Source organism: Numida meleagris, chromosome 6 (assembly GCF_002078875.1).
Source record: "Numida meleagris isolate 19003 breed g44 Domestic line chromosome 6, NumMel1.0, whole genome shotgun sequence".
In the NCBI taxonomy this organism is placed as follows: Eukaryota; Metazoa; Chordata; class Aves; order Galliformes; family Numididae; genus Numida; species Numida meleagris.
This window is the reverse complement of record NC_034414.1, coordinates 29594498-29621059: the sequence shown is the minus strand read 5'-3', so window position 1 is coordinate 29621059 and position 26562 is coordinate 29594498. Positions and strand designations below refer to the sequence as shown.

Below are 26562 nucleotides of genomic sequence, written 5' to 3'. Positions count from 1 at the left end.
AGAAAAGCATGGCATCTGGTTTTGTGACTTAAAAAATCAGTGTGTTTAGAGGGGATCCAAAGAGAACATGGGACAGGGTAAAACTGTAAGAAGTTGAAAGTCTTTACCTGAATTTCATTATGGAGAATGATTCAATGACTCAGAGTTAAATGACAGAGTTATAAATGGTTAAAATGAAGAAAAGAGAGATGAACAATAGAAAGGTATCTGTTTAGACCTTTTTGTGGCTTAAGAAAGCCTTTTCATTTTCTGGTTTTGTTAAGTGCAGCATTTCTTGTTATGCCACAGGTAATGATGTAGGCAGGCTAGCCTGAAAATCCAGGGAAGGGAATACAGATTTTAGCTCCAACTAAACCGCAGTGCTTAAGTTTCTGTGGCTCTGTGAAACGCAGTCGTTGATATAGAGAACCTGTTAAAGCTGCTCGTAATGCCCTCTTACCTCTGCTCTTCCAGACACTGCGTTCTGGGCATCGTCTGTGCCTCAGCCCCCGCTCACCCATAGGCGGGCTCTCAGATCTGAGTACGTGCTTTCCCTTCGAGCCTGGCTGGGGCCAGTCCAGCTTGTCTGTCAACAGCAGTGTAGGGAGAATAGGGGGGATGAGGAGGAGAGCGGCGTTGAGAAGGGCAGGTGGCATGGCGTGCCTGGGCACGTGCCGGCAGAAAGAAGCTGGTTCCGATCAGGGCACGTGGAGCGCCCGCAGAGGTGTCTGACTGGGGTAGAGAGGGAGCTGTGGCAGAGCGATGAGGAATGAATGCGGGAGGATGGAAACGGCAGCACTGACCCTCGACGAGAGCTGGGGGAGCCCCCCTCCCCGTGCAATCGCGACGGCAGCCGTTAGGAGCGCCCGTTGGAAGCGACCGTTGGAAGCGGCCCCGCCCCGCCCGGCCGGCAGGGGGCGCGCGCGCTTAGCCGGCCCCACCCCGCCCCCGGCCTGTCTGGCGGCTAGCGCCGGCCCGGCTGGAGCGGCTTCGCGCCTGCGCGCCTCGGCCGGGCGGGGCGGTGCTCGGCGGCCGGAGCTGGGAGCGGGCGGGGCGGGCTCGGGCCGGGGCTCGCGGCGGCTGCGCAGCTTCCCGGGGGCTGCGGCCGGGCGTCTCCGCGGACTCGGCGGGGAGACGCTGCGGGAGGCTGTGACTTCTAGCGAGCGGCTGGGACGGAGCGTGCTGGCCGCGGCAGCAGGGAGGGGAAGAAGGTGAGCGCAGCGCGACGCCCGGTGTGCGAGCAACAGGTCTCGCCGCGGAGCCGCCGGACCCGGAGCCTACCCGCGCCGCAGGCCCGCGGTCCGGCCGGGCCGGGGCCGAGCGGGCGGCGGAGCTGAGCAGAGCTCGGGAGCTCCGCTGCGATCCCTGCGCCCCACCGGCCCGGGCTGTGCCGTGGCCCCGGCGCCCGGCTCGCGGCGGCCGCTGTGGCTACAGGTGTCTGTGCCGCGGGGCGCCCGCAGCCGCTGCCCGGAGCGTGGGGGCGCTTGGGCCGGGCCGGCTCCCGGAGCCCGTTGCCCCGGAGCTGGCGGGCCGAGGCCGCGAGGAAAGTGCCCTGCTTGTGTGTGAGCGGAGGCGTGTGCTCGTGCTCGGAAACTCTCTTGCACGTCTGATCTACTGGCAGCGCGGCGCTTCGGAGCGATGCCCCTGTGGGGTGATCGCCCTGTGGTAGATTGCGAAGCTTTGCGGGGTTAGATTGAACTAGGTGGTGTAGGAATGACTTCCAGTGTGTTTTATAGCCTGTAGTGGCTCAGAAAGCCAGTACAGATTGTGTTCTTGCGGTGGTAGTGCTCTCCTGCGTGAGGAGCTGCATTATGTGCGAGCAGTAACAAAGCGTGTGGAGACTGGGAGCTCCTCCAGTCGGACGGTACCGAAAAGTGAGTTACTTTGGGTATGGCCTTCTTGGAAACCACTGCCTCTAACAATGCATATATGTATCTTTAAAATAACTTTCTTAGATATCTTTTCTGTGAGACAGATCCCTGGAAAAATAACTTAATGAGGGATGTATTTGGGGGAGACATCTATTAGTGCTTTTGAATGATAATTCTTAAAGCCTCTTCAATGGAATTACTTGAGCATAAACTAGCTACATAGCTGACTGGCTATGACAAAACACTTGCATTGGTGTTGACATATGGATGTCTGCAGGCAAACTTCTTAAAAAAGTTCTAGTGTTGTTGCAAGTGCCCTCTGCCTCAGTGCACGGCTTCTTGAGCTTTTGAAGGACCTTTCTTCTGGAGGATAGAGATGCTTTTCCTGAATTTCTCAAAAATAGGGTAACTTTTAATTGCCGTTCAAGCCTGGCTGTGTTTTATACATGTTAACTGTCTTCCAACATTTTGTGATCCAAAAAGCCCTCTGTATTTCATGTGTTAAAAGGTTAATTAATGGTTAGTGTTGTAGGTGGATTAACAAGGCATCAAATATTTATAGTGCAGCACTTTGAACCAGCGTAGTAGAATGTTAAATTTAATTAAGATGACTGTTATTACAGTAATACAGAGTTAAGTGCTAGTATGTGATCACTTAACTCTTCTCAAAGTAATGCTTTCAGACTTCACATCCAGTGCTTCTCATGTTGCCTTGGGTTATGTAGAATGGCTATGGGCAGTAGTCCTTGGTGTATGGAAGCAGATGGTGGTAAAGATGATGGTTTTACCTAGACTTCATTGAAAGTAGTTTCAAAAGATCCGAGCTTACTTAAAAATGTAAGTGGAAATATTTCTTCACTGAACCGATTTCCTTCCTTCGGAATTCGGAGTAGTTACTCAGGCCATTAAGGGGTGTCGGGTGTCTTTCATTACCACAACAATACCTGATGTAGAAACACTAAACATGGATGCGGAGGTTACCATTCAGACCGAGGGTTATGGACACAGAACACTTCATGTAGTCTGAAGTTCATAAGGATCTATATTCTATATAAATTACTGTATATTTTGTAACACCCCCTTTGGTGCTTTTTAATTAAAGTCTCTCGCTGGAGTTTGAAACCACAGCTTTTAAAAATCCTGCAGAATTTTCAGATGTAAATTGTGTTACAATTTCTCCCTAAATACTGGGTGTTAGGGTCAAGTCTTAACAGTTGTAACTACCTGTTTCAGCTACTCGTTTTTTTTTAGTTTGCACTTGTGATTAACTGCATTCTTTTACAGTGTTAGGCTTTCAGAATTCCATAGGCTAAGATTTCCAGCTATCTGCGACTTCTTAGATAGTGGGATCCATATGTGTATTGATATGTTGTGCTTAAAATTCTTCAATATTCCACAACTGGCTTCTGTTTTCTTTTTTTTCCCTTTATTTTCTTAATGCAATAGGTAGTGTTGTGGAATGGCTTGACATTAAGGAACAGTAATGTAATTACAACTTTGGTCATTTATTAGAAAGCCTCAGTACTGCGTGTAAATATTAAATACAATTGTATTGTTTTCCTTACATTAATGAGCAGAGAGACATTTGTATATTCGAAAACAGTATCTGGTACACCTGTGAGAGTGTGAAGTGTTTTATCTATGCATCCTTTCCTGCGCTTCCAGTATAGCTACATGATAAGATGTTTTGTTACATTAAAATAGGAAGTAAAATTCTAAAGAGGAAAGACTATAACTGTGTGAGCAGTCAGTGTACCAGGCTTTTTTGAAGAAAAAAAAAAAAAAAAAGCTTTGCAAGGTTTCTGGTTGGTTGGTTTTTTGGTGGTTTTTTTTTAACTGGAAATGATAAGCTGTGTGTATATAGAGGTAAAAAGATACTTTATGCAGCAAAGATATCTAATTGCAAACTGATACATAGCCTTGCAGGAAGAAAAAAATACCCCAACTAGATGTTTGCATCAGCTAAATTAGCAAGCAAATAGATACTGTTAGTAATGCAGAATTGTACAAGAAATGCTTCTTTTCTTTGAAGTGGGGAACACAGTAAGTTTGAGTACCTGGGCAGTATGTACCGGAACACATTTGGGTTCAAATACTTCAGCTATTTGGGGGAACTTAAAACCTACATCTGTCAGTTCCAAAAGGAATGCCCTAAGTGCCAGACCAGTGGGTGTTCTGCTGTGGGACACTTCCAGGTGCCAGCCCCTTTTGTTCTTGAAAAATGATGCTTGGGAGGGGACTGGCTGGCAGGAGGCACGGTCAGGCACAGACTGATGATGTGAACCCAGGTCTCCTGCTTGCAGGCACAGTTCTGAATGTTGAAAAGGAGCGTTTTGTTTAACAAGATGCTAAATTCTGGGTGTTTAAGTTTCTAAGCTTTCTCTTTAGTTGGATTCTTGGGTAAATTTGCCAGTTCCTACAGATGTTGAGTCTGACATTCGAACAGCATCTATAACTTGCCCTTCTTGTTGTAGAAGGGAGCTTGGTTGGTGTTCTGTGGGCTAAGCCTAGTAGATGGCATGACATTTGGATTCTGCGGTGGACCTAGTTCTTTCTTGTAAGATGCCATATAATTAGATACAAAAACATAATTGTTTCATCATAATTCATAGTTGTATAACAATTCATAGCTCATAATTGTATGTACAATTAACCTGTTACATAAAGATCACCTGAATGCCTTGTATTTCCTGAATTTATTTGCCTTTTGCATCATCTGTCTGTTCTGGTAGGCCATAATTGTCTTACAAAAAGTGCTGGGTGAGAAATAGTTACTGTGATTTTATGGTAACAATTTTAGTTCTTGATTTTGGTTTAACTTTGGTCTTTCTTTTTTAAAAATTTCTTCTTTAGAATTAGAGAACAGGCTTGACAATTGGAACACATGATAGTGCAGCTTATGGCTGATAACTGTAAACTTCAGTATTCTTTTGCTATGCTTTATTATTACTGAAGATGAACTCCCATCTCCCTGAAAATGCTAACAGAAGGAAAGGTGGTAAATGGACATTCTGGAGGAAAAAAGTTCTTCAGAAAAATAAGATAGAAAACAAACTAAATTTTGCCTTTGTCTTGGGTCAGGGAATTTATCTTCTGGGGAAGCTTTGGAAAGTTCGTACATACTTGGCCATGACATGAGGCTCGGAGACCCTCATAGGTGTTTTTTGGGAAAAAGTAGTTTAGGAATGGAAGTGATTTCTGATAAGGTTATTTTAGAAGTGGTAGGAGAGGTAAGCAATCTTTTACAAGAGGTATTAAGGGTACTTAAATATTGTATAGTCAGGGTGTGTTAGCATCTAAAGCATGTAACTGTATTTGCATCAGTTGTAGCGTGAGTAGTCAACATGAATTCTCATTTTCACAGTGTGAAGTTGTTCAGTGGTATCTTCGTGCTCTGAAGTGTTGAATTCAGCAGACCTAAAACCTTCAATAACCAGGAAGTGCCAGTGCAACCTCAGCAACTGCCCTTTGGCCTGGCAGTGGCTGCTGGGAGGTGAATGCATACATTCCTATCTTCTTTCTGAGGACTGGAAAAGAAGTATTCAGCACTGGTTGAGTGGACTAATTATGGAGTTCTGTTTACAAATGGACAACATATGCTACTGCCGAAAAGTGTCACTTAGTTCAGTAGTATACTATAAATGCTGCTGGTGATACATATATGGATTATTCTTAGCTATATAATGGCAGATGAGTGGCTGGCACTTAATGAGGTATAGGAAAGAATAATCAAACTTAAAGTTCATCTTGTTCAAGGCTGAAAGGCGGGTAAAATGTAACTGGTTTGATGCTTTGGTAAAAATGCTGTTAAGAGATAGGACTTCACTTGATGTTTCCCTAGGGCTGATTCTTGGTTTCTGAATGACAAAGAGATCAGTCAGTTGAGCTCTCCCCTGAATATTAAAATGTAAAAACCAAGTGTTTTTGAACTGAGGTGATCTTCCCAGTCAAGGACAGTGAAGGTAATATTCCTGATAACTACTTCTCTATTTGTCAGTTATTTAGGACCTGGTCTTTGGTGCAGCAGAGGAGAAAGCTAGGGAGAGAAGCATCTTCATGGCAGTTAGGATACTGAGTTGCTAAATTCTTTAACACAGTGGATATCATGGCAACTTTGTCTTCACAATGTGATATCGCTGCATGTGAAACTAATGCTTGCCCTTAATATCAGATCATTCAGCGTCCCTTAGTGTCCTGGTGGAGAACTTGTGGTCATCTATGTTATTGCCTTTTATCAGACTGCTCTTGCTTTGTCTGCTACCGCTAAGGAAAGTTGAGGTAGATTAATTGTGGATTAATGCACTGTAACTTGACTAAGAAAACTTAAGCTGTTCTGTAGGGAAAAAAAAGTAGCAGATGACTGCATTGTATTTAATAGATGTTAACTGCAAATCTAATATTGGCAAAAAGTTCTTTGTTTTCAGAGAGTAAATATTTTCTCCCCCAGTGTCTGAAAAGACATGATGTCAGCAGAGAAACTTAGTCCTGTGTTAGTGGAAGAATATAGTATTAGTGGATATCACGTGCTCTTCAGAATCTGTAGGATCAAGCAGTGATGGAATTGCCTAGTGTCAATAAGCAATGACATTTACATTTTGTTTAAATAGTATTAGAAGCTCTTAGTTGTAGAGAAGTGAGTGGAAATTGAACTGGATATAAGTATTTAAAGGTGCTGATTGATGTTGTGGGATAATTTGACAAAATGCAAGCTTGTACCATTTCATTTCTTTTTTCCAGTAATCAAGATGTGTTCTAAATCAGTAACCTAATTACTTACAGGGAGGAATTAGCACAGTCCCTTAGAGTAAATGAGGTAAAAGCTGATCAGGTCAGCACTGTCTTGTTTGTTGGGCTAAGTAAATGTCTTAGGAGTCCACTAGTATTTATTTGGGTTTTGATCAATGGAATAGGCTGTTTCATGTCTTCATTTTTTTTAAAAGAGCTATAAACAGCACTAAAAATCTGTTTGAACCTAAATTCTTACTAGACTAGTGGACCTCTTCTACTGAATTATCACCTTGATCATGCCTGTTCTTAGAACATTAAGCATGTGCTGTTTTCTTCATTCGGGGGTTGACGGTCATCAATCGCTTCTTGACATAGCACGTTCCTTCAAGCTGTTATGATGAGCACTAGCTGAAGTGGTTGATTACCTGACTTCAGTGGAAAGAGGAGGAAAGTGTCACTCTGAGGCTTCTGCAGCGTCTAATAAACCTTCTGACCTTGAATTTCTTCATTGACTCATCAAGCAAGGTGAAAAGATTAAGGACTGAAAGTATCTTGAGGAAAGCTAAGAATCCAAAAAAGTAAATGGCATGTGTCCTACTTCCCAAAAGAAAATGTCATGAGGGTGTTTTTAAGATAACAGAATGGGCGGAAAGCTTTTCAGGACTGGTGATTTCAACGTATTTTGTAGGTTACTACTTTCTTTAAGCTTTTGCTAATTTTTAAGTCAGAAGAGGTCCAAATGAAGTGCAACCAAGAGCTATTTATTCTTGGCTGAAAAAGAGGATGCTGCATCTGCTTATATGATGTTTTGAAGTGAGAGCTAAGTGTTGCATTGGCTTACAGCTTATGGAGTCATTTTTAGTTTATATTGTTTATACTTTGATATCTGTATGTTGTTTAGACTAGTAAGCCTATTGCTATTAGTGAGTAGTCATATGATCAATTTTGAGTAGTCACGGTATATTTCTTTTCCTTAGGTCTTTCAGTTTATTGTGGACTTGTGTTTTTGCTGTTACTGTTTTTTGCAGCTTTTCTATTTTTTGTTATCTTGCATTCTGTACTTCTGCAGCCCTTCAAACGTGAGTCGTTCTCAGTGCTGGGTCTCTAAATACACAGTACAGGCAATACTGACAAGGAAACAAAGGTTTTCTGTGTTGGACCACGGCATTCCTACACTGTGGTAAGTCTGAGGACCTTTTTCTTTCTCTTTCCCATCAAGTCAGTGCCTTGTGTCTCAGGATTGGATTGGTCTGTAGAACAGTAGCTGTACTTTGCATTTCATTTTGTGGTGCGGTCTGTGTTATTTAGATCTTCTGATGCTTATATTCTTTTACTTGTCATTACGAGTTTGATTTACCTCTACTATGTCTGTGGTAAATTTCTCTGTAAGAGTGAAGATAAGCAGGAATATTGTCTTTTTATGAGGCATAATGAGTAATAGCTAGTACAATGGGAAGCGGAGTAGCTCAGTGCCAGGAGCACAAGAAATAATTTTTAGTAAGCTTGTGGTGAGATGATTAGATGCCTATGAAGTGTAATAAAATTGGAACCTCTGGTTTCTTTAGAACTGGTGAGAAAGTCATCTTTAACCATGTTGTCTGCTTGCTATGCATTGTGTAGAGTGCCAGCCAGAACATCAGCAAAATGCTAAATGTATCAGGAAGGGCATAAAGATGCCAGAAGGCATCACAGTGCAGATATGCAGAAGTCCTGCTACCTTCACTCTGGTTCAGGTATTTGCATTTTAGGAGGTACATAGCAGAACAAAAAGATGGAAAAGGGCCACGAAAACACTGAAGGGATGGAGCCTTACCAGAAGAGACCAGAAAGATGAGATCTCAGTTTGGAGAAGGCTGGAAAGGAATGTGTTGGAGATATTAAAAAAAAAAAAGAGAGAGAGAAGCAATGGATAATGGATGATTAAGTACTGCATGACATTGATTAAAACTATAGGCTTGAAACAGCTGGGAAAAAAAAAAAAGCTGGTACTTCACATACTGGGTAGTGAATGGCTTTTATTGCCATAGAAGCATGTGTAAGCACCCAGTATCACATTCAAAAATGGATCATACAGATTCCTGGACAGTGGATCCTTATTTAGTGGTCAGATTTGAATAGTTGGAAATGTAGCATTGATGTTCTTAATAAAAAAAATTGTGGATGCACAGGTTATCACTTAACAGTGCGTCTGGTTGCCTCTGTCAGACGTGGAGTTCTAGGCTAGATGGACCATTGGTCTGACCCCTTAAGGCATTTCTGACGTTATCCTGAACAACGGGAAACTGTGTTTTATAACTCATTGAAATTCGGTCTGTATAGATATGGCAGATGATCTCAACCAGGTACTGCACTGCATTGGGCTATAAGTGTGTAATGTGTGTAACAAACTGGAACTGAATTTATTTGTTTTAGTGGAGAAATGAAGGGAAATCAGAGCAAGGGAGAATCAGAGTAACTAAATATTCCAGACTGTCTATCTAGTAAGACACTCAAAGTTCACCTGTGAACTCCTGTCTTCCAAAGTGTTGTATTTTGATTTGTGGAAGGTGAATGGGAGGAACAATCTGCAGAGTTGGACAATTAGGCCTAATTACTATGTGCAAGCTCTTCTGGAGGCTTTGAGTCTGCTTCCTGGCTGATCAGTGGTGGTTTATAAATTAAAAACCTCACATGAAATTTTGTATATACTTAACCATAATGAAAAGTATGTGGACAATAACTGCACAATACATATTTCAATGATTTTATTTAATAGGTTGTGTAAAATCTGAAATACCTCCTCTCTGGTAGTAAGGTATTAAAGATTTGTGTATGATTTTGTTTAATTGAGCAACATGAGTTGGAAACCAGCATTTATGTATGAGCCACTTTCCAACTTCTCTTGGTGAGAACTTCACGTTGGTGAGAACTTCATACAGTTTCTCCTTCTGTCAACATTTTTGAAGTCTTTTCTGTACAAATATTTGATGAATGCAGCTGCATACCTAAGTGGCTGAGTAGTGAATGTAGACTAGTTTTGTGTTCCTTCTTAAGTGCACGTTCCTGTCAAGTCATAGAAAGATATTTAACACTGTTCTTTCAGTATTACGTATGTTAGGGCTGTTTATAACTTCTGTAGTTGGGACTTGATGTGACATTTAAAATTCCATGCAAGACTTCAGTTCTTGGATTTTAAAGCTGATTTGAAGTTCAGTATTCAGCCTTTAAGGTATGTAATATGACTAATCAGAGCCTGTTCAACTTAATTACTAATTGCTTAACAGTTTACATATTATTTTTCCTCACTTATTTGGTATTTATTTTCTTGACTGGATTTGTGATGCATCTGATTCTAGCTACTTAAAAAGACATTTAGCTCACAGCTATAGCTCTGAGAGTTCTTAACAGATTTAGTGGTTTCTCTTAGCTTTTCACATTCAGCTCCTCTGCTCCAGTTTGTCACTTGCAGGTGTGGCCAAAATGCTGGTTCCTGAATCATTTAAGTTCATAGTGTAATGCCTGAGGGAGAGGACCCAAATAAAAGACTCCGGTGGTAGTACTGAAGTGGCTGAGGTGTCAGCACACATTGCCTTCTGCTAACTCTGCTTTTCGGATCAGCAACTTCTGATGGGAGCAGAGTCTACAGCTGAGAATAGTAACTTAATCTGCTACAACAAGATTTGCTAGAACTTGTCTATTAACATCTTTAAGCTTGCTTTCCCCTCAGTTCAGCCTATTATGCAGCATTATTTTCTTTATTTGAAAAAAAAAAGCACGGAAAAGTAGTAATTGGCTTTATTTTATGATTTCCTTGCAACAAATTCTATCTCTAACTTCAAACCTGTACTTCGAGAAACTTTTAAACAATCCAGTCTATTACTGCTGACCATTACACTATTCTAGGTATTAGGGATTAATGTATTATTATAGTAGCTTATTCTTACAGTTGTATTTCCGAAAAGTTTTATTTGGTGGTTAAAATTTGCACTGGCTTTGTTTTCTACATTTGTAGCGTAGCATCATTCAGAAGGGCACTGTGTTCATTCAGTGTATATAACCGCTCTATGCCAAACCAACGGTGAAATAGACATCAGTTCAAAAAACAAGAAAATCCAGCAACTTCTTGCTTGCAGTAAGACTCTGAAATATTATGCAAAGGTGCTACTTGAATGGATGCTTAAAATTTAGAGGGACAAGAAGTCTGCAGAAGTAGTTCATGGGCTTTGCTTGTTAAAACTCAGTAAACTAATACATATCCCTTATTTGTATTCGAAATTCCAGAACTGTTCTTCAAGGGTGACAAGTACATGCTCAGAATTATTTGACTTAGAGTGCAAAAGTATTCATAAATCTCATTGATTTATCTCATTGATTTACCTCACATATTAAATTCTCATTTCATTAACTTGTTAGGTGTTTTTTTTCCTGCAACTTAGTGTATTTTTAGGCTGTGAATGTTGTCTAGATGTCTGAAAATAATTGTCCCTGTTTTTATAGGGGTAGAATTTTATAAATGTAGAATCAAAACCAAAAAGATCACAAGTGCTGATTCTCTACAGAAATCTCTAGAGTAAAAATTTACCTCGTCTAATATGAAATATCATCTGGCTTCAAATTGAAAATACATCCCAAATGGTTAACATTGAAGGATTGGAAAAGTGCACGTGAATCTTCTGGTTCTAGATCAAAACTTCTAAAAGTAATGAATGAAATCTGACCCTCTGTATCTCAAGCTGTGGGATACCTGAACATTCCTTGTATAGCTCTGTTATGCCCTGTGTGCAAGAATAGATGTTGCTGCTGCAGACAGTGTAGCCTTGGTAGTGATGGAGCCTAATTCTACTCTGCTTGCATTGCTGAGAGGATTGGCAGTTTCTGGAAACCAGAGGAATACAGTTCCTCACAAACACTGTCTTTAAGTGGAATGACTCCATTTTTTTTTTTAACAGGGTGTCTCTGTTGAGCAGATACGTCAGAAGGACCAATGGTTGCTTTGGTTCCAAAAGCTGTAAATGTCCGCAGCTTTAAAAGCAAAGACCATAGATGTGAGTTGGAAAATAGAAGGCGTTATTGTAGGTATTGGGCTTCCTCAGCAGTTTGGCCGTTTTCGCTGAGAATCACTGATAGCTGCTGTCTTATTATTTTCAAATGAGTTTAAGGTATAACTTGAACTAAATTGCATTGTCGCAATATAATTTGAAGTGGTAAAGCAGAAGTAATGGACAACAAATATCTGTATCCCAACATTTGTTAGCTCTTACATATGTGATGGTAAGAAACAATATAATGTAGAAGCTCTGTCAAAACTTGTAGAAAATCAAAATTACTTGCTTCCATTTGCCACACGAACTGTTGATTTGGTACTAAAGATGAAACCCAGCGGCCAGAGTTGCCGACTGATTGCTCTGAATAATACTGTGTGAATGGTGTTGCAGCTTTTGTTCAGGAAGTCAGTATTTTTTGGACGTTATTTGAAAAAGTGGCTGCAGTTTTTTGTGCTGGGATTCCAAATGAAATGGTAAAGTCACTGTAGCATCTTGGATTGTTCAAGAAAATACCTGTAGTTCTTTAGATTGTGGTGGTGTTTTTTTTTCTAAAAAAAATCTCAGTAGTTAAATGCTTCTTTAGGGTGTTCTCACCCTGTAAAACCATAAAGCATAATCTTGGAACCTTGCATTTTTTTCCTTCCATCATTGCACAGAATGCATGTTACAAGTGCTCAGAAGGGGGTGGCAGAGAAGAAAGTGATCTTCAGAGCTGCTAATGGAGAGTCTCTGTGAGGCATTAGAACAGTCATCAGAGGAACTTCTTCCAGATAAGGCAGTAGTGCTGATCACAGAGTACCTGCTGAGTGAGTAGTTGGTCTGACCTGTCAGGCTGACTGGAAAAGGAATACTGCATCAGTGTGCTATCACTCTTGAGATTTCTGGTTATAATCTAAAGTGGAAAGAATTGCATTTCCAAAATTTATTTTACTGACTTAGAAAGTGGCATTTCAATTATCAGTTAAAATTCTGTATTAATAGTATTTTCAGTATACCCAACTGTGCCTGAAAGACTGTATTAAACAGCTTCACTGTTAGTATGATATCTGCAGGGGAGACAGCTGTGTATAGTAGTGAGTAGAAGATTTTAGGGCTGGTGTCTGGATGAGCCTACAACCTGGACAGGATGCTGCAGAACCCTCTTGTGTGCACTGGAGTTGGAGAAAGCATTCTGTTATATGAGAGCCCTGTTACTTCTCTTTACTTGTGGTTAGTGTGGTTAGCCAGGAACAGGCAGAAGTTCTGTTCAGTGTGGTTTATTATTTTCAAGTCACTGACAGCTGTGCTGGACCCAGGCAGTTCAGTGTCACCCATTTGTACTTTTCTTTCTCAAGAAAGAGAAGATCCCAATCCCTTCCTGTTTACTGGGAATGTTGACTGTAAAACCTTTATATTGCAAATTTAAAATGTATTCTATTGCAGCCATTATATTGAGTGGTAGATGGAAAATTGCATTAGAAAACTTTTGTTTATTGAATTTCAGTCATGTCAGACCTCTTGATTATATTCACTCAGTCCTTGGGGCATTCTTCTTATTTATTGGTTGAAAAGCACTTGGATGTATTCTTCATTTCTCACAAATATTTGGATCTTTTTGTGTATTGTCCTCAGTAAAATCTTGAGGTCACATCTTTGGTAAGCAAACCATTTTCTGCTCTAACTCTTTTTGAATGGCCTGTTGTTGGTTAAATTAAAAGTGTGCGGCTTAACTTCTGTAGGCTGTTTCTTATCTGTACATACCTTTTGTGTACTTCCTTACTTTGTTTCACGTGCAAACAAAATCACAGACTGGGCCTCTGGAGGTCATCTGGTCCAAGCCCTTTCCTCAGGCACTTTGGTGCGTCCCAGCTAACTCACTGTACTGATTTCGGACACTTCTGGGTCTTTCAAAGAGAATGAGCAGAAACTGTTCGCACGTGATCTTGTGCCGTATTTGGTTTGCATGTGAGAAAGCTGAAACTTCCCAACTTCTGTAAATTAAGTTGGCTGATTTATCTTAATAGAGAATAATCTAGTCTCCTTTTTAACAGAGGATATTTTCCTCATAATGTGACCTAATACACCTGGGAAAAAATACTACTGATAGATAATTTTAAATAATCTGAAACAGATCAGGTAGACATCAAGAATATTGCTAAAATAATAGCTTTATTTGCTTTAGACGATATTAGTGGACTGCATTCTAAGTGTTATTTATAGTTTTCCTATTTTTCAGAATGCAAAAGCTCCCGTGTGTAAGTGGAACCTTACATTTCTAATCCTAGTCCTAATTCCATAGTTTTCAAACTGAGAAGGCAGGTAGCGTTCACGGCCATCTGGATTTTTAATCTGACATGCAGGGAGTAAATTTGTCTCTTAATTCCTGTTTCTTACCTCTGGGTATTTCTGTCTTCCTGAACCTTCTGTTGCTAATCACACAGCACTGTTCTGGAGTGCTTTTGGATTGTATTTGTTCTTTCAAGTGAATGCACATGGTATTTTCTGGTACACGTTTTGGCTAGTATTCGGATGTAAATGGACTCTTCTGTACCTAGTAGGAGTTGGTAACAATTTGAGTTAAAGATTTATAAAAGCCAAAAATTGCAGTTGTATTGGTGATGAAAAGAGACCATGGCTTTATGTACAGATGCTCTTGACATTACAGCTTTTTGCTACTGAGACTGGGAGACTTCTTTCTGCCTGGTTTGTTCTCTGCCATTTTATCCCACCAAGCTGTCTTGTGGAGAGAGCTGCTAATGCCAAGAACACTGTAGAGTATGTGAGGAAGAGGTTTGTAATAATGTGAAGATCATTTCCATCTTGCAGAATGATGCCCTAAGATCAAGTGTAGGAATAGGAAGGAGTAGTGGCTTTAACAAGATCATTTTGAGGCATGGATATATGTGCATATTTAGGGATGGTGTGTTTTGTTGCATCTTAAAGCCGTTCAGCTGTGCTGCACTGGTGTATGGCGAGAGCCTGCTGCTATGAAGTCTTGAAAAGGTATGTTTAGGAAAACTGTTTTCTTTGCTTTGGTGATATAACTGTCTCCCCTGGTTACTAGGCAAGAGCTGAAAATGTTCATAGTTAGGATATCGATGAATTTTCTCAATTGAAATCCATTCTGTACACCTGATTGTTTGTTAGGATGTCTGCAGTGATGACTTGGATAGACCATTGTGCTGCTGTTAGGGCTGTGGCACCTCACAGTGACATTAGGAGTTTCATCTGCAAACTTAGCTTCTTATTCCTCTTACTTACAAGGCTGATGCATCAGACCAGATTGCTGTTAATTTCTATTTAGATTTCCAATTTAATTTTCGTCTGATTTCTTATACCAGAATCAGAGAAAATACTCTCCCTGTCACATGGAGGAAACAGTCTTTCTCTATGGATGAATGATGGCTTTCACTATTTACTGTTACTATTTGGCTGACCTCTTTGAACTGAAAAACTGTGTGTCAAGACAGTGGCAGCTTCCTGAGGGGCATGTGGAAACAATGATGTTGGTGCTGAGCCGTGCATCCAGGGAGTGATCTCGCCCATCTCAGTTCTGTCGTTTTGGCCTTGCTCATTGGCAGTGGATTCGGCTTTTAATATAACTAGGAAGTTTCAAACAGTTCAGCTTTGCTATCCTTTTCATTATTGCTTGGATGAAAAATTACTCAAGTTTCTCCCGTTATGAGCTTCTCTTCATGACACTTAGCTTTGAATTTAACTTTTTATGCTTGCTCATTTCAAGTAGAGGTAAGGTGCAGATGTTACTTCTCTACTTTTTAAAAGATATGCATGGAAGGTAAAGTGAGGCAAATTACTGAATTTTGAACTTGTTCAAAATCTTTGAAGACCTGTTGGCCCTTCCTGAATTGTGATTTTTCATTTTCTTATGCTGTTACAATTTTCTTTGTTGGCTGATCATTGTTGCAGTTGATGATAGCAAGTAATACAAGTCTATGGGGCTAGTTTTAGTTGTCAGATGCTTCTGAATGTTCTAATGATTGGGCAAACTATGCTCTTCTTTTTGAAAGAATTATAGTTTAATAGTGTACTGGTTAATGCAAGCAAGTATAAAGTATAGATTAACATACCTTTCAATGATTATCCATTTCACTGGCACACGTTGACATACTAGGGAAAGGCAGGGTTATTGCACTAGTACATATGAAGTAAGTTTGTCTCTCTTCACATTGAGTGGAGTTGTACATTCCTGTGAGTTTATCACTGTTCTCTTATTTTTTTTTTAATTAAAAGAACTTAAAGCTTTTGGAAATTGAATTTCATTTTATTGATTCAGCAAAAACGATGTGCTGTGATAAAGCTCTGCGGCCACAGTGGTTATTATGCTCACGTGTTCAATTTGCTGAAGTACGTTCCCATTTGGATTTTATCTTTATTTTTGTAAGTGACTGCTGAAGTTAGACCCAAGAGTTCACTTGCATTTAGCAGAAGAGAGAGGCTGTTGTTATAAAGTATAAAGGCCTCAACTATTATGTTTTTATAGCCTTTGCAAAGTTTTTTTCTTGCATTTTTATTAGAAAGTCTAGTGTTATAGGTTATTTACAGAGCATCTAATTTTCACATCTTGTAGTGAAATCCTGCTTGTATTTTCTGTAGTGTATTTTTCTACAAGCTTCTCTTACAACCTGTCAGTATGCAGAGATGTTCCTACTTTTCAGTAGAAACTGCCTTAACAGTGCTCTCAAGGCACAGCTGTTGAATTTACCATTTTTGTTTGGGAGTAAATATGCTTAAAGATAAATACATATTTTACACTCATGGTGTTCAGAATTTGTTTCAAATTATCTCTTAAGAGAGACCAACAGATTTTTAACAGTCCTTATTACTTCAGGAAGAAATACCACTGGTGGTTGTAGGTGCGTGGGGTTGTTGTTGACTTAGATATTTTTTTCTAGAATGAAAAACTCCTAATGTAGATATGGCAACAGTAGCTGTTGCTAATATTTGGGAGGGGAGAGAGTAGATGAATTCACAGTATATGATTATGTGAGATGAGGTTCTATCAGAGTTGGGTCCCTGGTGTCAGTCTCTTGCTCCTGCCACTTGGGTCACTCTGGCCACCTTTCAGATTACTATGAACTGTTTCATCATGACACTTTGACCAAAAATTAACCAGAAAAAAAACAAAAATATTTTGTGATGTTCTTCAGGCTTGGTGAATTACGGCAACTTGCAGAGACATTTGAAAGCTACTGAGCTCTCAGGTATTATTGGCTGTACAACCCAAAGGAGGAGAGGGTAAGGGAGCAATCAAGAGAGGGTTGTGAGACTGCAGTCTTTGGCAGCAGCAAACTAGTTCAGCTTAATGGTCCAAGAAACCATACTGACAGGCTCTTTCATGGTTCTTGTCATAAACTATGCAATCTCCGTTTGGAAGGATCCAAAATTAGGGCACACTTGAAAGCCTAGTCAGCACTGTTCTGTGCTAGCAGCTGAGAGTTAAAGCTATGCACAAATATATTTGTTATTTCCCTGAAGAAATTATTAAAATATTCTGCAAATGTTGAATAACATGACTGGCAAAGTATGAAGAAACTACAAAACTTTGCAACTTCTGAATATTTTTTTTCTGTATGCAAAATTCTGAGTTCTGTCACTGGTGCTCGTATTGTTAGGAATGAGAAACGTTCCAGCAAATTTCATGGGCACAAATTCACAGGGCGTAACCCTCCCATGTGAAGCGCAATTGTGACAGTGCATTTCTTCGGGGGGTACGCTTGCCATGGTTACCCAAGGCATCTATCCTGTTTGAGTGTGGGTTTTTGGTTTTTTTTAGCAGTAACAAAGGTTTCTGTCTTTTATCTAGCAATACATCTCAGCATAATAATAATATTGAAATGGTATCATAGACAGAACAGACATCGGCTATGTGGCTTGTATGCCTTGCTTACAGTGTCCTCCAGAAAAAGCAAGTGCGGATGATGGTAATTAGAGAAAATCTTGGGGGAGGTGGGGAGGCATGGAGGACAATGATGTGAAAATACTTGAGAAGAAAAATTTCTGAAATTTATGCAGCAAATTGTTTGAGGTTTTCTCAGTGCAACTATCACCATAAACTCACGTGAGTTTAGGAATGAAAAACTTGCGGCATCAGAAACCTGAATATCTAAAATAGTTTATACAAGTATCCTATAAATAGCTAGAGAAGAGCTCAAATGAAATCTGGTTTGTTCTGAGGGTGTAGTGAGTAGTTGACTGTGAGGTCTATAAAGTGCAAAGATTCTCAATCATATTTCTGTGTTTTATGTTTTGTATTTCAGAACTTTAAGAGGTTTTCAGAATTTTGAGAAGTCTGAACTCATTTTTGTGGACAGAAAAAAAATGTCAGAAGTTGTTTATTCCACCCCCTTCTAACTAAGAGGAGTGACATATTGGTGGAGCTAAGCAGGTTAAGGCATTAAGGATAGTAATTCAAAGGAGAAAAAAAGATCACTTTCACCCATTCAGCTAATATTGCAAATATTTACTATTTACTCTTTTACTATTTACTATTAATTCTCTTTTACATAGTGAAGCAGTAGCAAGTGTTGACTGTTAAAACTACTATGCTAAAAAAAAATCTTGGGGATTAACTTGAGACCAGGACACAAGAGTCCAAACTAAAAAGGATACAATTTAAAGGGATGAGCTTGAGGGGGAGGGGAATCTTATTAGATATTTAAAACAGCAGCAATACTTTTAATTTTACAGAGAATGTAAGCACAATTTAAAACAAGGACTGGCATGTTTACTTTTAAAACAATGAAATCTACAGTCTTAACTGTCTGTGAATAGGAGATAAAGTAATGGCTGTCTTGTTATCGAGTTTCTGGCTGTCCTGTGAGATCTTTTAGCAACCCTTGGAATTCTAGGAATTCTGTTACTCTTCATTTGTTATGCTTTAAGGATTCTAAACATTTGGCATTAACTCTCAATTAAAATAAATCTTTTTTCTTGCACTACTTACGATCTTTTCCTTGCAGCCTGTAGACATCTGTGTAGTCCACTCTCATCTTTATATCAAATGTTAATTGTAGACCAGGAGTAGATGGTGCAAAAGACTTGATTAGAACGGGGTATTCAAATATACCTGTAGTTGGAGCCTATTGATCTAAGTCACAGTGAGATGCTGGGGTAGTAAATCTATGTAGTGTTTTGGGGGTCCTGTGGGTGTCAGACCACTTCATGAGCTATAACCTTGGTTGTTTCTGTGTGCTACTTTTTGAAAATGAACCTGCTTCTTTTATCACATCTTTAATTGATGTAGAGACTGCCCTCTGCTGTACTCTTCAGTTAGAGGAGAGTTTAGGTCTTGTAAGCACTAGGAGTTGCTGGTAGCTGATAAAAAAAAAAAAAAGTGTTCAACTGTGTAAGAGCTTTATTACTGATACAGGATAGCAAAATATAAGCAAAGGTCAAGTAGCGTGTTACTGAATTTTAAAATATCCTTAGATGACCTTAGCAGATGTCTGTTTTCTATCTAAATGTGAATTTTGGCAATAAGCTGCTTGAAGCCTTCTCTGGCTTGTTCCTCCTTCCCCAGTGCATCTGCAGTCACACCAGCTGAAACTTTATTCCCCTTCACATCTCATTTTCATTTGGTCTAAAAAGGAGAAATTAAACAGTGCTGGTGTGCAAATACTAGGGTATATATAAAACAAAGGGAACGGTGTCAGGTAAGATGTTTGTTAGTGTTATCAGCAATTGTTGTTTATTTCGGTTGATTCTGAAAGCACTTTAATGGAGACCAAAGTATTTATATCCCGGTGGAAAGTCCGGTTTGTTAGGACTTAAACTTCTCGTGTAGTGGTTCTGCTTGACCTGTTTCATATCATTTTTAACAGATTAAAGGGGCTCACTATTGAGATACTAATGAAGGAAGACTGCTGCTAACAGAGCATGCAACATTTGCCAATGTCTCTGTGAAAGACACGAATTTAAATATTGCCCCTCTATATAAATTATTATTTCTTCTCTAAAAATGAGCCTGTTCAATTTCTTAAAATTTAGACCACACTTAGTCTAAGGGGCTTTGATTGCTTAAGGCCTAACAGCTTTAAAATATATTATTGAAATTAATCTGTGGTGGTGTGTCCTATGTCTGTCTTAACTGGTGCCTTCAGTCACCTGCGTCACTGAGGCTGTGGGCTCTGAAGTGCTGTTCTTCAGAGACCTTACTGGCAGCATTACTGCTCCTTACTGAGATACACGCTCAATATGACTCACAAAAGGTGCTTTTTCACCTCTGGATTTGAGCAGTCATCTTGCTTCCTAAGAAGGTTGGAGTAGCAGCTGCCCTGTCTCAGTATCTCAGGAAGAGAAGCCAAGTGCAGTGCGGAGCCCCACGTGGCTCACGTATGATGTAAGTCCTGCAGCTCTTCGCAGGAGCGTGGTGGGAGCGAACAAAGCTCTTGCCATGGGAACGAGCGGTCCCGCTCCAGAGAATGGCAGCGGAATGCTGAGTTGGTGTAAATGAGGAGCTGCAGCTGCTGCCCGGGGAGCCCTGGCTCAGGGGGAAGCAGAGGGGAGCAAACATCACCTCCCTGGGCCAGGTAAGCGCCCGGTTGTTCTTCAGGGCATTTGGCAATGAAGACGACTACCCTGATAATCACAAATCCCAGGTATGATGTCAGTGAGATAGAATAACGTGTTTACAATTCCCCGTGCTTGTATCTCAGGCAACTTGTACATACAGTTTGTGAAGCTGGAATCTCTTCTCAGTGTCAGAAATTTCAGTTTCACCGTTTTCACTGCGTTTTAATGCAAGTTGACGGTCTTATTCCTCCTGTACAAATGTAACCTAGCAGTAACAATGAAAATTGCTTTCCTTTTGAGGGTTTAGGGCTTTTAGCTGTTGATCCACATACCTTGCACATTGAAGTGAGCATGGAATGCTAAAACCTTTTGGCATGTCTGATAGCCCTTTGAAATACACATGTTGAACTGAGTTACCGTGCTTGACAGGTTTTCTAATGAACCCTGGTCTGAAATGATTAGAAGGAAGAGCCAGCTGGAAATGAAGGAAACATTTTATTTCAGTACCAAGACTATGCTACAGCATCTAATTAGAAAAAAATGATGTAAAATTTTGTAGACTAAAACAAAAAAAACATGCTAGAAGTCAGTGTTGATTGCATTGCAAAGTTACTGCAAGATAATTTTTTTCTTTTACAGAATTTTTGAACTTAAGAAAAATGGTGTGAAGCTGTCATAGGTTTTGCAACTTGTTTTTGAAAAACATTAGGCTGCTCAAGCGTGTACTAGGTATTCCAGATCCTGTTGATCTCCATGTGAAATTTGTGAAGTATTTTCTACTATAAACTCCAACTTCAATTTCTCATCAATTAGTAGTTAAATTTGTGCTATGCAGACTGATTTGTGTTGTGCCTTTCTTTATGTAATTCAGTTTTAAGCCTCCTAAGCTTGAAGTACTGCTGAGGAAACAAATGATGCTTGGGAGATGATGCGGTGAAAGCTGGGAATGGTTTTTCTACACTGAATTCCATTCATGGAATTACTGAAATACTACTTTACTGTGATAGTTTGTAATTTTGATGACTTAAGTGTTGCTTGTTTACGAGTATGAGTGAAAACACCCACTGCTAAGTGGGCCACTAATGGCTTGTGGTAGAGATGGCTGGCATAATTATCTGCTTGTATTTTTTCCATAATTCAGATTATCGGGAAGCATCTTGTATGTTATTTTAATAAAACTGTTTGTTTTAAATGACTCCAACAACCTAGAATGCTTCTCCCGGTTGTTTTTAATGAATGCGTTACTGTGCCATTTCTGTTATAGTTGTTGTATGTGGCTCTCAGCTGGTAACGAAATCCTTTGCATTGTGCACAATGTTATGTATGTATTTCTTACATTTATAATAAAATTACAGTTCTAAGTTGGGCTTCTGTACTCTTTCCTGTGCCAGAAGTAATTGAGTCTGGCTGGAGGTGAGCGCTGAACTCCCTTGCAGTCATTCAGGATTTGCAACTTTAATGAATTTTAGAAAGGGGTCTGTCAGACCTAATCATATTTTTGTAGAACTTAAAGGATTCTTAAACATCACCAGAACATAATACAAGCCTCTAGAAAATGTCATTTTTGCTTTGTGGAAGTTGCTTAAGCAAAACAGATTTAATTTTACTGCACAGAATTCGGTTGCTAAAGCAATTAGGTTTGCAGTGCACACCAGACAGAGTTCCCTGGGTGAAAGCTCAAGCCACCCTATAGCATTTCCCTTCTGTTTCTGTCCACATCAGTCTTTGTTTTATTTTAGCATCTGCCTTGCACACCAAGGTGATTACTTTCTTGTATGTATATTCTTTAAGAGAGCTTTTTGGGTCTGTGCTTTGCTGAGTAGTGCATTCAGCATTCAAGGTGGTTAGAGGAATGACAGCAGCCTGACTTTGCTAAGGTCTCAGCGTGAAGAGTGATTGCTTAGCTTGTAAAATACAGTATTTCAAAGAATAGGTGTAGCTAGCAGGACAGTAGCTATGTTTTTTCTTTAATTTCTCTATTCTGAGCTCGCAGTGGAAATTGTTTGCTTTTCATAATTACTTCACTGTGAAGTTCTTCTTTGACGCTAAATGGTGTTGGGAGGAGGTAAAATGTACCCTCTCCATAGCTGCACTTCAGTTAGCGGCTTGTGCAAACCTTCCTCTGTAGTGCAAGAACTCAATAGTAAATGTGATCTGTGAAGAGAAAACATTATCCAGGGCCATACTGGTCAGACTTACTGCATGATTTTGGGCAGAAAACAGTCATAAATGAACTTTGTTTAGAAACATCTGTTTGTCATGTGGCAACACTGAAGTTCCCCTGCTAGATATGGGCAGTTCAAAGGGAGACAAAGCTACTATTTAACTCTACCAAACTTTTAGCAACCTGTCTGTTACTCAGAGACTTGTGCACATCTAAGGGTTGTACAGGTTGCTAATACCAAGTCCTAAAGCAGAATTCTGTTAAGTGCAAATATTATTCTATGTATTTTCTAAATGATGTAGGAAAACCAATTTAACTGAATGTCTGTAAATTCTCCCCTTCGTATAAGAATGAGTGGAATAAAATATGCTTTTTCTGATGTCCCAGATGATGTACAACTTGCAGAGAGCAGGCTTGGAATACCAGCCTTCCCGTATTGATGTTATCCTAGGATTTTTAAAATTGCAAAAGAAACCTTCAAAAAGAAAAGCTAAGGAAAGTGTTCCTGTACTTATTTATCATAAGACTTCTGATATGATGCTTATTGGTTAGAATAATTCTTTCTGTTCCTGTTGTCTGCCTCCACTTGTATATGTTTTTTAACCTCAGCTACAGCATGCCTTGATTTGAGGACTGAGTTAATGCTTTGCTAGTGTTGCGTTTTACATTTAAATTCCATAGGACCATTGTAGAGAGGAACTTCAGAACTGATCTGGAAGTTTTCTTGTTTGGCTTTTTTTCCCTTTTGTGGCAATGGAAACAAATGAAATGCTCGTTTCATTTGTTGCATTTGGCAGTAGCATTTTTCCATGAATCATTGCAGATGAGGCTTTGTGGTATCTGAGGTAGGCTTCAGAAGGCAGAAACAACAGCAGGCTCAGATTCGGAGGGGTTAACCCATTATCACAAGTCCTTTGATTAAAGGAAGTTATTCTGACTTTCCAGACCTGCAGCATCCCTGTACTTTTACAGATTACTAACTAGATATGTTTGGAGGACTTGGTTTGGTATTTTGGCCAAGTTGAACTTCAGGTTGCCTGATAAATGAGATTTCAAATCTTTTCAGTTATCTGGGAATGATTACTTTGTCTGTGCATTAATTCCTTTTTACAGAGACATGCAATTTTCTGGGATATAAAAATTATTTTCTGCTTGAAATACTCCTGAAACTCTTCCTTTTTGATCCCCATTTCCTGAATACGACTATTAGTGAGACTGCAGGGGAACCCTGACACCCTAGCAGTTGTTCCTTTCTTAACTGTCTTAACTCAGATCTTAGAGACTGAAAGTGAGCCGCTGTTATTACAGGCCACTCGTATGTCTCACTCTTTCAAGAATTTGTATGCCCTTGACATCTTGCATGGAAAATTAACGTGGAAACAATATTAATCATGTCAGCCTGTTACTTACATTTACCTCAGATTTGTATTTTTGTTTCTCCGGTCTTTGGTGTTTATTGCTAAGTGAAAAGAGTTTAAAAACTTCTCATTCTATATACAGATGCATAAGTTTTTGTTGCGTCATTTCTCGATTTAACCTCGAAACATACTTTCTCTTAGATAGCTAATGATTTTAGATTTTAGATTTGATAGAGGAAATGTAACTCATCACACCTTAAATACTTTTGATATTAAATTTTAGCTGGTAAATTCATTTTGTGTTGTGTAGATTCATTAGTGACTGTGGCATTATTTAGCTTACACAGTAAATGTTATGGTGGTTGCACTTCATTTCTCGCATATCTTTTGGTAGAGTTTTGACTTCCATAGTGCTAAGTGAACGAGCATGATTCATTTCACTATCTGGGTGTCATTTTGTGAACTTCTTGTCTGCCTTTCCCTGATGTTCAGAGACCCCATTTTGGCACAGTGCTTTAGATAACCCCTTCTGAGTACTAACTTTGTGACTCCATTTTTCAAAGGTTATTCTTTTTAAATTGGGCACTAAGAGAAAGTTTTACAGGCCCCAGCTGACTGTGCAGCACTTGGAGCACTAGCCCCAGTGCTATGCAGCTTTCAGTGGGCTTCTTTGCTGCCTGATATTTTCTTTTTTCTGAATGAGAAAATTTCTCTTTTACGCTTTTGCATGTCAGTGCAGAGTACCTAAACATCGTTAGAAGGCCAAAAAAGATTTTTCACAGTTGAAAAATGCTTCTATATGTACTCTTTGGATTTTTTGGAAAATCTTAGTAATAATTGGTTGTAGTAGCTGGATGAGAAACAAGGGAAGAAAATTGCTTTGCTGTTGCTGTATGTAGCTGCATACCACTAATGAAAATGAAAAGCTGCGCATACTTAGAATTGCAAGCTGGCAGTGATTTGTGTAGGAGTGTCTGTTGCTGCTCCTCCAAAGCTGCGCTAATGGTATTTAATTTTCAACTTAATTACAACTGAAGGAGCCTTCCCTTCCTCCTCCAAATGCAAACATTTGGTATAGGAAAGGGTTTCTTTTTGTCTTGGTCTTTCCAGTGTTTTTGTGTAATGCAACCTTGGGGTATTTTATAGTATTTCCTTTCACTCGATAAATAATAGATACAAAAAAAAAAAGCTTGAAAATCGAATGTAATTGTAACTCTTCGCAACTATTTATTAATTTTATTACCTTTTAATTGGACTTACTGAGAATAATGTTTCTGTGGTTTTGTGATACAGAGAGCAAGAAGAAAAAGGCAGTGTGGTGTAAGACACAGGTATGTGTGATATTTAAGAGCTGTGTGGTTGCATTTATCCACACACCAAAATTCTTTAGCTTGAATTGACAGGAATGAGAAAATGTATCAGGATGGTAGGGCTAGACTTGAAGTGTAGTGGAATGCCACTATGTGCCTGATGAAATCAATATTATTGTACACTGCCAAATAAATACATGTGCGTGCACAGATGAAGATTTCTGCTCTTGTATTGAATACGTACTTCTTGCTTTAGTGTGTATGTATAGAAAGCATTAAGAGTAGCTGCTAACATAACTCATGCTAAGACTTTATCACTACTTGGAATTGTGTAAGTGCAGTTCCAGTCTGCTTTAGATAGTATCTTTTGGAAGAACTCTGTGCCAGACCTGTCTTCTCTGAAACCTGAGAGGCGGTGTTTACATGAAAATGCCTCAATTTGTGAGCAGTACTTGCAAATATTTGTACATGTTTATAAATCCTCTTGTGAATGTTTTGTTTATAACAAGTTATTCATATTAGTGCTTGTAGTACCGTAGGCCTAGTTTGTGTCGGAATTTTTAAGAGTGAAAGAATGCATTAAAACTGAGCGGGAATTTTCAGAAAACTGCTAATTTGCAATTGTGTATTTTAAGTGCAGAACGATCCAGTTTTTTGATGTGAAATTGTACAAAATTTTAGCATTAATTTGAACTACTAATTTCCTAATGCCAGCACGTGAAAATTTCTAAGACAGATGAATTGGATTTGTGAGGGTTCTGTAGTTCTTAGTAAGGGAAGAAGTATAACGTGGAGAGGATGTTCACGTTCTCACGCTTGGAACATTGAAGAACTGTCTTAAGTATTTTGTTATTAATGCAGATATTTACTAACTTCTTTTGAATGTCTTTCATTAGATTTTCATCCTGGATGCTCCTTCAGCTGCCTTGTGATGGAAGGGATATATTTTTGAAGTTATAATGGATTTTACACAGCAACATAACGAAAACTGGCCTAATAGCAGCATTTCTATTTGAAGAGAATAGGCCTAATTACACTTAACCATGACAACTTCTCATATGAACGGGCACATCGCAGAAGATTCTGATAGTGAAGCAAAAAATGTGGATCTTGCATCTCCTGAGGAACCTCAGAAGCACCGAGAAATGGCTGTCGATTGCCCTGGAGACTTGGGCTCCAGGATGATGCCCATGCGGCGGAGCGCTCAGCTGGAGCGAATCCGTCAGCAGCAGGAGGACATAAGGCGCAGACGGGAGGAAGAGGGGAAGAAACAGGAATTGGACCTTACTGCTTCCATGAGGCTTAAGAAATTAGCACAAATTCCTCCAAAAACTGGAATAGACAATCCAATATTTGACACAGAAGAAGGGATTGTTTTGGAGAGTCCTCATTATACTGTGAAGACACTAGGTAGGTGTCAATGGAAATTATGAACAGGTTAATGGAAAAAAATATATTGATTTGAATATTGATGTTCTTCTTTGTCACTGAGAACGTGGTTTAGATAATTCTTCCTACTCTAGGTCTCAAGACTTCTCGTCCTTTGGATTTGTAGTTTTCTTCATTTAGCCAAGAATCAGTATATGCCCCAGCAAAAAACTTCCCAAAACTAATCCT

At 39.5% G+C, this 26562-nt stretch overlaps 1 protein-coding gene across 2 annotated transcripts in view; it reads left to right on the top strand.

Moving 5' to 3' along the window:
- MPP5 (membrane palmitoylated protein 5) overlaps nucleotides 1023-26562 on the top strand; it is a 53123-nt gene continuing 27583 nt past the window's right edge. Inside the window, exons 1-3 of one of the 2 annotated variants that reach the window (XM_021401685.1) lie at nucleotides 1023-1190; nucleotides 7648-7758; nucleotides 25842-26355. In XM_021401685.1, coding sequence (XP_021257360.1) covers nucleotides 25989-26355 — 367 coding nt within the window. In that variant the 5' untranslated portion in view covers nucleotides 1023-1190; nucleotides 7648-7758; nucleotides 25842-25988. The remainder of the gene's footprint in view (nucleotides 1191-7647; nucleotides 7759-25841; nucleotides 26356-26562) is intronic. The other variant, XM_021401684.1, reaches the window with a different exon arrangement.